Source organism: Sarcophilus harrisii, chromosome 4 (genome assembly GCF_902635505.1).
Source record: "Sarcophilus harrisii chromosome 4, mSarHar1.11, whole genome shotgun sequence".
In the NCBI taxonomy this organism is placed as follows: domain Eukaryota; kingdom Metazoa; phylum Chordata; class Mammalia; order Dasyuromorphia; family Dasyuridae; genus Sarcophilus; species Sarcophilus harrisii.
Window position 1 is genome coordinate 10,433,382 of NC_045429.1, and position 11,661 is coordinate 10,445,042.

At 41.0% G+C, this 11,661-nt stretch overlaps 2 protein-coding genes across 4 annotated transcripts in view; both read left to right on the forward strand.

The window, feature by feature from the left end:
* Positions 1-1,868, forward strand: part of WDR78 (WD repeat domain 78) — a 71,890-nt gene extending 70,022 nt beyond the window's left edge. For 2 of the 3 annotated variants that reach the window (XM_031968919.1, XM_031968917.1), the window contains exon 17: positions 414-1,867. In XM_031968919.1, coding sequence (XP_031824779.1) covers positions 414-461 — 48 coding nt within the window. In that variant the 3' untranslated portion in view covers positions 462-1,867. Of the gene's footprint in view, positions 1-413 lie in introns of all 3 variants that reach the window. The other variant, XM_031968918.1, reaches the window with a different exon arrangement.
* A 2,491-nt stretch (positions 1,869-4,359) lies between these two features.
* INSL5 (insulin like 5) lies at positions 4,360-5,757 on the forward strand. The gene is made up of 2 exons (XM_031968397.1): positions 4,360-4,568; positions 5,482-5,757. The coding sequence occupies exons 1-2, from the start codon at positions 4,379-4,381 to the stop codon at positions 5,703-5,705; spliced, it is 414 nt and encodes a 137-aa protein (XP_031824257.1). The 5' UTR covers positions 4,360-4,378; the 3' UTR covers positions 5,706-5,757.
* The last annotated feature ends 5,904 nt before the right edge of the window (positions 5,758-11,661 follow it).

Here is an 11,661-nt window from a genome sequence, read left to right on the forward strand (position 1 = left end):
ATTATTAGAATTATAGAGCTTTGGAGCTAGAAAGGGACTTTGTGGCATGTGTAGATGTAATTTATTTACTCCTCCTCCTTCCCTGATCGTTTTACAAATGAAAAAGCTGTGAAGGTTATGACTAGCTCAATGGCATGAACACCAAATTTCACATACAGAGAAATTCTTGTAAAATTATTTAGCAAATATCATTAAAAGGGACATTTATAGGAAAGAAAGTGAACATTTATTTAGATTAAATTAAATCAAGTGAATAGATTGAAAAAACTTACTGGCTAGTTGACATTTTTCATTTTTATTGGTTAATAATTTATATTTAACACTACTCCATTACCTGTGAATGATGTTTTAGAAACAACTTCCCTTGGATTTTTCTAGCTTTGTAATTGTGCGCTTTCTTTTTCTCTTTCTAGGAGGATGCCATTAACCTTTTGCTTGGACCTGAGGCATACAGTGTTTAGTAATTTGTTGATGCTGATCCTTTTTAATAAAGGATTTTGATATCAAACATCAGTCATTTTCTATATTTTAGATTGACTCTTTGATTTTGGTTAGGCAGAATATTATCTCTATTTTTACTTTACAATCAATTTTAGGATAAATCAAATGAAAGGGTTATTGGTATATTTTATATGTGATTTAAACTGATTATATAAAACCCCAGACAATGATAGCTGAAATTGCCTATCATTTAACTGGTGTAGCTACAACCCAAATTATAAGAAAAATACTCTGGCTTTAATAACATAACTTGACAATTATCTTTAGATTCCAGGCTTTACTATGTATTAACAAGGCCAAAAAAAAGTCCCAAGGGCTCTGAATGAAGAGTAATTCTTCATCTGGTGTTTACAAAACTCTGATTATTTTCCAAAGTGCTTATGAATTAGGTTTCTTTCTGAATCATTAAGAATAAATAGTTTGGGCACTTGATTTCTCCACTTACTAGGGATGGGAGTTTTCGCCATGGCTATATTAAGCTGTAACTCTTGGTTAGATTATGTGGCAGTAGCTTTTCACAAGTTGCCCTGATTACTTGACAGAGGCTATTCCAGAACATGTCAGATGAGCAGATTCTGAGCTAGTGGTCTCATAATCCTACTTTGTAACTCATCTAGAACAGAGACGATTTGGGGCTTCTCCTCAGCCTTCTCAGGCTTGAGAATCCAGACTTGGATTTGCAAAGAGAGCTGCTCAGAATAAATCCAATGCAACCAGTATTGAACTGGAGAACCCCTGTGAAGTTAGGTTCATTTTGAGGGTGATTCAGAGGATATTTGGGCACAACTTGGTTAGTTCCTTATTAAAGGGAGTGCTGGAATTGACACAGTTTTCCAGGAATTATCCAGGATGTGGCAGGTTTAGGACCTCACAAACTAACCTCTCTAAAGACCTGAGCATCCTGGGCCCCTATATGAGCCTAGGCCAGCAGAACAGGGACAGCAGTGTTTGGGGTTCATGTGTAAGGTTCATGGGAGCTTCTGCAAACAGCATTGCTTTTTATTCTGTTGAAGTGGAGATGAAAAGATTGGGCACCGGTGACTCAGTAAATTCTCTGAAATGCTGGGTTCCATGAACATAGACTCAGTGCAGCTTGAGAGCTGTTGCTATCTCCCATTGTGCTTAGTTATTTCAGCCTCAAATAATTATTAGCATTCTTTGATAATTTTGGACTCATCTTTTAAACAAACGGACCACTGACAAAAAAGTAGCTTTTGAGCTTTGTTAGGATAAGGCATTTTTAAAAAATCTCTTAAAAAATGTGGGTGATGATTTGATTCTCTGTTGTATTATCCTAAAAGCCGGTTTTTCCATGAATCTGCTGATAAATGAATAAAAGTTTGATACATTTGGTCCCTCGTCTGGAGAAGTTTTATTGTATTTTGTATGTACTTGATTGTTCTGGACCTTTATATTTCTCAATAATTATGATCACTTTGCCCAAGAAGGAATACTCTGGTCTAACTGTACTGGTCCATTTCCTTATATCTCTAGCAGTCCCTCCTAAAGGCATAATGGTAGAAGTATATACTGTAGTGGGGATGGGTGAGGAAGAAGTCTTTGGGACTTCATTTCCCATGATGCTCATGGCCAAGAGAGCATCACTCACCGGGAGAAATTTTTGCACAAGGCGTTGGATTTTGCTGCCTTTCTGTGGCACCCTTAAATAAGCATTGGAATCGGTGGGGAGTCTTCTCAGAGGCAATCACTTATAACAAACCTTATAGGTTGGCCATGCTCCATCCTTTAGGAATTGGATATTTTGTGTAGGAGAATCACAGCTATCACAATTGGAAATGTGGCTGGGAGACAGGCCCTGTGCCAAAGGAAAGTAGACTTGTGGGAACTCAACTGATATGTGGAACTGGCCACAGTATGTAGTGGCAAAGATTTCAGCTGCCTGGCTAAATGATGCTCTCTGGCAAGTGTCCTCTTGTACAAATCAAAATAAAATCTTACCAATCTGACCAGCATTAGGACTGACTTCTAGACTGGATACCAAACAGGAACAGGTAAAGGAGGGAAGAATAAGAGGAAGTATTTGATGCTCAAAACAACCTTGCAAAAAAGATATTATTCCCATTTTACATTTGTGGAAATTGAGGCAAACATAAGGTTAAATAGCTTGTCTACGGCCTCACAGCTGGTAAGTTTCTGAAGCTGGGCTTCAAACTGGGTGTGTACTATCTCCACTGGTGCAGATTAAAACCCTCCATAAGTTAGATTATTATGATCTTTGAGAATTTTTGCCGCAGAATTATAAAAACTGCAGCAGGCCAAGTGTTCACGTGATTTTTAAACAGAATCAGAACCTCTAGGAATAGAATCCATTTTAATTTAGCATTCACCCTCTGTGTGTCTGCTATATGCCAAGAACTGGGGGTACAAAATATAAAACAACATATTTTATATATGAACCCCTGAATTTGAGGATGTCCAATAGTTATGGCTTAAATGATCACAAAAAGAGACCTAGAGTAGGCTAAGCCAAGGGTAAAAGGAGAAAAGGGAAAATGTTGCTAAGAACAGTGGTAAGCAGAGAGTGGGGCTCTCCCCACTGCCCCACTTAGCTGCTTGTAAGAGAATGTACTGAATTCCAGCATCCCCTCCCCTGATTTTCACCTCCAGACTCATGGCATTATTTATCCCTCCTATCTGTATGGATCAGCTACTGGCTCATAAAATCAAAGGCTTGGCCACAGAGTGCCTTTCTTGTCCTCCTCCCTTTTGGGGACCCTCTATATCAGAGCTTAAAACTTAGAAGGAAGTTCAAACCTGGGGTGCCATGTTGGATTTTAATGAGCCAAAGAGTGTAAGAAAGGAAAGACTAACCCTTTTCCTAGGAGGCCAGGGGCTCCTCTCCTGTGAACTGAATCCAGTCAGACCAAATGCTTTGCTGCAGAACTGGGAGGCCCCTTAAAGTGAGGCAGATGGTTCAATGTCCCAGGCTCTGCAGACCCAGCCTTGGTCTTTCAGGCTTCAGCCCAGAGACCTCATCTGATCTTTGAGGGACCGATTCCAATCAATCTCCTGTGCTTCTTTCTTTCTGGGAGCCCCTAAGCCCTTGTGTCAGAAACTTTGTTTTTTGTCCTTTGGAACAAAGCCTGTTCATTTCATTGCGGGATGAGTTGTAGGTGCCCACATTGAAAAGGGGCCAGAGGAAACTTGTTCTTCTAGACTTGGAATGGAACCACAATATGTATAAAGACATCTCTGGAGAAACTGTTTCTGTTGGAGAGACTGAGAGATGTTTCACACAGTTGGCTGACCTGACCCTCTGTGCTGAAGGGAATCCTGGAAGAATTTTGACCTAGTCAGGAAAATTTGTTTTCTCAGTTGAGGGTAAAGTTGTGATTTCCAATTGACTCCAAGTCCCTAAGTCCTTGTGAGTTGAGCCTCCTGGCTTCTGGGACATAGAACTCTAGAGTTTCTTCCTCTGAAAGGGGAAGTTTGATTTTTTTCCCTCTATTTCCCCCTATTTTTCTCTTTCTCCCTTTGCTTGGGTTGGGACGAGCCCTTTTCAGGTGTCAGGCAGGCAGAGTGACCTGGGCTTGTAAAGTGGCCTTGTTTAATGCACTTCGGAAGTGACTGATCTCTAGTCCCACCAGCTGCGGTAGCCAGGATCCTCCCCGGAGACCTCAAGCGGAAGCACTTGACACTAAGAAAGAATGGCATTTACTGGTGGCCTAAACTTAGAGCCATAAAATCCATTAGCCGCCCGATGTGTGCTCAACAAACATTGTGTGGTGAGCATCCACCCACTAGCAAGGGGAGTCCCTCACTATAAATGAGCCTCGGGGACCAGCATCCCCTCAAACCCGCCTGTCCACTGCCCTTGCCCGTGCCCCTTGTAGATTCCCCTCCAGCCATCAGCAACATGAAGGTCTCCGTCTGGGCTCTCTTCTTCCTGTCAGCCCTGGTGGCCATCTCGGGGGTGAGAGGCAAGGAGGTCCTGAAGGTCTGCGGGCGAGATTTCATCAGGGCTATCGTCTATACCTGTGGCAGCTCTCGCTGGAAGAGGGACCTGCACTACGCCCTGGAAGACGGTGAGATAAGGGGGGCCTGCTGTGGTGTAGATGGTCTGGGAAGGCTGGCCAGAGGAAAAGGCCTTGGGAGCCATGCCCTAAGGCTGGGCATGTCGAGCCGCCTGGAAGGGATGGGCCATGAGGGCTCAGACAGAAGTCAGCCCAGAGCAGGGGTCCCGGCTGCCCCCAAGGAGGGCTGCCTTAGAGTGGGGGCTACCCTGATGTGGCAGGTGGGCCTTGGGATGCCCACGTGTGGGTGCACTCATTCCCTTTGGAGGAGGCTTGGACTCCACAGCTTCCTGGCCACCGGGCTCAACCCAAGCCCCCGGAGCAGCCAGAAGCAGTGAGATCTGGATTTGGGATCAGGAAAACTTCCTGAAAATCACAGCTGTCTAGGCTGTAATGGTCGGATCTGGGTCCCCCTCCCTTAGGGGGCTTGGAGAAAAGGCTCGAGGCTTACCTTGGACCCCTATTCATTGGGGCCTCAGTTCCCCCGTGGGGATCATCCTGTGGCTGTCTCCCAGCCCAGCCAAGGATCAGTCAGCAGGCAGTTCTTAACCTCTCCCTGTGCTTCAAGCACTAAGTGGCCGGGGTTCCACAGGAAATGGCCTCGCCTTCACACGAAGGACACGGTGTGGAAAAGATGATGTATCTCCAGAGTGGGGGAGGGTCCTCTGGGAAGGGAGCGAGAGCCCCTGCAGAAGGAGGGCTTCCAGCAGACCCGATCACGGGAGCTCCCGCCGGCGGCACCTTGACAGGAAGAGAGGGGGCTCCTTACTCCCATTTTACAGATGAGGGAAGTGACTGTTAAGATAGAGTTAGTAACACAGCTAGTAAATGTCAGAGGCAGGATTTGAACTCACCTCTTCCTAATAGGAAACCGTCTCGGATTTGCCCTGACTCCATCTCTAATCCAGTCCTATAAGTGCATGGTTTTTCTTTTACTCTCACACAGGGGAAGGGGAAAAGCACTTTGAGGCGCCAAACGAAAATGGAGCTTCCTATGACCTCGTGGATCACAGTCTCTTCTCCGCCCAGTCCCCTGCTGGCGAAATCCCCACCCAGAAGCACCAAGTAATGGGCACCGGGCAACGGAAGAGGCGGGCGGACATGGCAGACCTGGCCACCTTCTGCTGCCGGACGGGCTGTACTGCCACGGAACTCAGCAAGCTGTGCTAGGGCCCACAGGGAGGGTGGAGCGGCCCATGCCCGGTGCTGCTGAAAACCAGGGCTTTCAAACCAATAAACAGATGCGCAAGCAAAGAAGTCCATGGTTTTCTTGTGCCCGGCCTCTCAGAAAATGGCGAGCTCGAGGCTCAAACCCAGATTGTTTCTGCTGTTCATTAAGCTGTGTGTGAGTGTGTGTGTGTGAATGTGTGTGTGTGTGTGTCTGTATGAATGTATGTGTATGTGAGTGTGTCTGTGTGTGTATGAGTGTGTGTGTGTGTCTGAGTGTGTCTCTGTGTGAATGTGTGTGTGAGTGGTGTGTATGTGTGATTGTGTGTATGAGTGTGTGTGTGTCTGAGTGTGTGTCTCTGTGTGTGTGAGTGTGTGTATGAGTGTGTGTGTGTCTGAAGCCAGCACTGTAACACAGTGTGTACTTTACAAACGTGGAGTTTAAAACCAGTGAGCTTTGGGTGTCCCAATGACAGGAAAGTTTGTGGGTGTGGGTACTGGTAGAACAGGCAGTGTGATCAGTAATAATCCACAGTACGAGGGGAAGGTCCCTGGCCAAGGACTATGGGAAGATACATGCTTGGTACCAATTCTAAGGCTATTTCCGCACATCTCAAGATTTAAACTCATATGGCAAAGGGTGACTTCCAGCTCTGGTCAACCACCAGCTAGGCTGAAGGAACCGGGCATGTCTTGCCCAAAGAGGAGGAGACTCGGAGGGACATGGCAGCTGTCTTTCCCTGAGAAGCAGCGATCAGACCCGTGCCACTTGGCCATATTCTGGCCACATATCCCAGACCGATGAGCATAAACCTCAGAAAGCCACTTTAGACCTCGTGCAGACCAAGGGGAGTGGCGGCTGCTCTGAGATTTAGTGTCCTTCTTGAAGGTCCTTTGAGAAATCTGAACACCTACTCATTGGGTGTGCAAAAGTAGTCATTCCTTTTGTTTGGGGATTGGACTTCTGTTTCCAAGTTCCTGTGACTTCCTACTGTATACACTAGACTAGACTAGCAAATAGGGATAGAACAAAAAAGGTAGCTAGCTCTGTTCCCGAGAAACAATCAATAATTTTTTATTAAGCAGCTGGTATGTGCCAGTGACTAGGCTAGAGGATAGTCCTGTTTTCAAGGAAATTCATTTCTCTCTCTCTCTCTCTCTCTCTCTCTCTCTCTCTCTCGACATCTATAGATAGATAGATATACATAGACATTTATAGATATCTATATAGATAGATATCTACCTATATCTATCTATCTATATCCAGAGAGAGAGAGAGACAGATATACATATGTATAGATATAGATAGATATAGCATAAATACCAGGAAGCCGAGAGAGGGAGGGCATTAGCACTTCAAAGTATCAAGGAAGGCTTCATGGGTGAGATAATGCTGATGTAGTCAATAAGTATTTATTAAGCACTTATATTTCAGATGCTATGCAAGGAATTGAGGCTTCAAAGACAAAAATGAGAAAATCTCTGGATTCCAGGAGGCTACAAATTCTATCAAGAGGAAACAATATGTACACGTGAAAGGATAATTTGGGAGAGCTGAAGAGACTAGGAAGAGTTTCATGTGGGAGGTGGCAGTTTAAAATTTTTATGCTAACAGAGACTCATTAAATGTTTATTTCAACTTTAAGAGTATAGACCATCCACTCAGTGAAGATTTAAGAGAAACTCCAGTTTCAATCTCATGGAACCATCACCATACAATATGTAATTAACATGGACTTTATAAATGTGGGATTCAAAAAAAGTTTATTTTCAATTTCTCTAATGATCTGAAACTTTATGGGTGGGGATAATATCGTCATTGGCACAGATTAAAGCCCCCCCCCCATAACTGAATAGTCCTTGTCTTCAAGAACCACAAAATAATAATAAGAAAAAGAAAAAGAACTAGGCCAGTGTGGAATAGTGAATATAGTTCTGACTTTGGAGCCAAGAAATTCTGGGTTCAGATCTTGTCATTGACACATATTTGTTATGTTAATGACAATGACGATAGTGGGTATGAATGGGTAACTTTTCAACATTGACCCTTGCAAAATCTCCAAATTTTTCCCTCCTTCCCCTCACCCCCTCTCCTAAAGGGTGAAGCATACTTTTTCTTGACTTTTTTTTTTGGGGGGGGGAGAATCTATGTTTTCTTTTGCAACATCTAGGAGGAGGAAGGGAGAGGATCTGGAACTCAAAGTTTAAAAACAAATGAAAAAATGTTTTATATGTAACTAGGGAAATGAAAATATTAAAAGGAGAGAAATTTTTGAAAATTTGTCAGAGCAGAGTAATACTTGGTGATGTTAATTACCTAGACTTTTTTTTAAATTAAAGACTCTCCTAATATTCTTGTGGAAAATATAGGAGTGGGTCAAATGGAAAAGGAGGTACAAAAATTCATTGAAGAAAAGAACTCCTTAAAAAGTAGAATTGGCTAAATGGAAAAAAGAAGCACAGAATCTCACTGAAGAAAATAATTCCTTAAAAATTATAATTGAGCAAGAAGAAACTAAGTGGTTCCATGAAACATCAGGAAATAATAAAGTCTAAAGAATGAAAAAGAGATACAGAATCTCACTGAAGAAAATAATTCCTTAAAAATTAGAATTGAGCAAGTAGAAACCAATTGATTCCCAGAAACATCAGGAAACAATAAAGTCTAAAGAATGAAAAAAATAGAAGAAAATGTGAAATATCTCATCAGAAAAACATCTGACCTAGAAAATAGATTGAGGAAAGATAATTTAAGAATTATTGGACTGCCTGAAAGTCATGGTCAGAAAAAGAGCATAGACATCAAATTTCAATATATTATCGAGAAAACTGCCCTGATATCTTAGATTTAGAGGGTAAGATAGAAGTTTAAAGAAGTCATCAACCACTTTCAGAAAAATATCCCAAAATTAGAATTCCCAGAAATATTATAGCCAAATTTCAGAGTTCTCAGATTAAAAAGAAAAGAACTTCAAGTGACCAGAAACAATTAGAATATTGTGGAGCTATAATCAGGATCACAGATTTAGCAGCTTCTAAGTTAAAGGGGTAGAGAATCTGGACTATAATATACTGGAAAACAAAGGAGCTAAGATTATGACCAAGAATTATCTACCCAGCAAACTTGAATGTAATCTTTCCAGGGGAAAGCTGATATTTAATTAAATAGAAGACTTTCAGGGGGAAAAACTGAGCTGAATAGAAAATTTGACAGTCAAACACAATACTCAAGAAAAGTATAAAAAGGCAAATATGAAAGAGTAATCATGAAGGACTCAATAAAGTCATACTGCTTACATTCCTATATAGAAAGCTAATGCATGTAACTGAAAAGACTATCATTATTAGGGCAGTTTAAAAGAGTCTACATAAATAGAGGACATAGGTGTGTATAAATTATGTTGGAATGATCTCAAAAAATATGAAGACGTAAGAAAAAGGGATGCATTGGAAGAAGTGGGAAGGGAAAAGTATAATGGAGAAGTTGTTCTCATATTAAAAAAGGAATTCAAGGAGGAGCTTTTACAATAGAGAGGAAAATGAGGGGGTGATGGGAAATATTTGAACTTTATTCTCGTTGGAAAAAGTTAAAAGAGGGAAAAATATATCCAATTGTTATATAATTGTAACTTACTCAATATGGGAACTAGAAAAAGGGGATAAAAGAAAAAAGAAATAATAAAAGAGAGGGTGGATTAAAGGAGTCAGTGGTTAGAAGCAAAATATCCTTTTGAAGAGAGGACAGGAAAAAAGAAAGAGAGGAAGAGAGGAAAATGGGATGGAAAGAAATACACAATAATTATAACTGAATGTGAATGGGATGAACTCAATCTTAAAATGGAAGTGGATAGCAGAATAGATTAAAAACCAGAATCCAACAATGTTATTTATAAGAGACACATTTGAAACAGAAAGACACAGAATTAAAATACAGGACTGGAAGAGAAGCTAATATGTTTTAGCTAAAGTAAAATAGGCAGAGGTAAAGGTATCATGATTTTAGAGAAAGCAAAACCAGACCTAATTAAAGAGATTACCAGGGAAGCTAAATATTACTAAAATGTTCCCATAAGGAACTCCCAATAAGGAAATGACATCTATCAATGGAGATTACTTCCTGCCCAACACTTATAAGGTATGAATAGCTTAGGCCAAAAATAATCATGCTCTCATTCAAATGAATTTAATTCAACAAGCATTTATTAAATGCTTTGGGGGTCACTTTGGGATATGGGAAAGTTGAACAACTTGCCCAAATTCACACAGTCAGAGATGGAACTTGGACCCAGGTATTCCTTCCTTCCGGGCAGGCTTTCTAGCCAACATACTCTATAACTACACATACAGAATATAGCATGCTGGTCTTGAGTTTGAATTCTGCCTCAGACATTTCTAATCTATGACCCTGGACAAGTTAACTTCTTCTTGCTTCAGTGTCTTCATCTGTCAGATGGGGTTAATAATATTAACTACCTTATAGGATTTTTGTGAGGGTCAAATAAAATATGATTTGTATAGGGCTTCACAAATGAGAACTCTTTCCTTATTATCATCAGCATATGACATGAAATAATAACCTTTAGCACAGTGCCTGGTATATAGTAGGTGTTTAATAAATTCTTGGTGGCTGGGAAATGTTTTTCTCCTAGCACATAGTAGACATCTAAAAATGCATATTGCATTGAATTAAATTAAATCAGGTTTTGAATGATTGATTGAGGGGGGAGGAGGGAATCCCTGTCCTTTGTGAAACTGTCTAATAAGGAATGGAAGGGAGGGTATTATGGTTCTATATTCCAAGGAGAAAAAGTTATCCTGATCAATCACAGATCGTTAAGCAATATTAAGATTAGTAGCCTTTTCTCAATAGGTGAGAACAGTGTTTGTTAAAAGCTCCCTAAAAGAAAAAAAAAACTTGTCAATTTTTTAGATATTACCCAGATTCGGAATTTTGTTTGCTGACACTTCCAAAAGTGTCACAAGTGTGACTTGTGGGTAACAAGTTCCCTAATATGTATTGAAATGCACAGAAACCCAGAAAGATGTTATCCAAGAAGGCAGTTAGTACTGGGGGAAAAATTCTAAGCTCATACTCTGGGGATCTGAGTTTCGAATCTTGATCCTGTTCTTCATACATTCTATGATCTCTTAGTCTTCACCTCTTTCTATTTCTTCATTTGTAAAATTAGAGCATTGGATTTAATGACCCTTAAAGCCCCTTATAGCTCAATAGCTAGGATTCCAGGTTGTGGGAACCTCACTTTCTTGGTGAATGTCTCAGGCAAGAGGGTCAGTGCCAGTCTTCCATGGTTCTAAGAAAGAGCGATGGTCGCCAGCAGTGTTGAAAGTACCCGGCTCCTTGTCCTTTCCTTTTTTCACTTGGGACCACAAGTAGAATGGCTGAATGAATAGAGATCTGAGGACAAAGTAAACCACTGGGTTTATGTGCTGCCTTTGATACTGGCTAGATGTGTGACTACAAGTGGTATAAGCTTTCAGTGCCTGTAGGCAGCTCTTCAAGACTATAAACCACACAGAGGGGCCTATCTGATATTTATTTGCAGAGGGAATTTCTCAGAGATGAAATCAAAGGTTTGGTTTAATACACACACACACACACACACACACACACACAGCCCTTGAGATCTAATCCAGATGTCAAATTGTTCTTTCAAAATTAACTAAAATTTGTAGAGCTCAATTACAACCCAGATACTTTTCTATTTAATAAAGAAATGAAAATTGGACTTTGCCCATTTGGAAAAATAAAAATGATTTTAAAAGTCATAGCAGGCAGCAAGGACAGAATTAGAATACATAAATTTCTGATTGTATATTTCACTGGAGAGCACAAGACATGAATAAATCCTCAGAGCTATAAATGCAGCTTTCCCTTTGTGGAGTTCTTTGTGCTTAGAGCCTATTTTCCTAATACCAGCACTTGGCTGCTTTTCTTAGG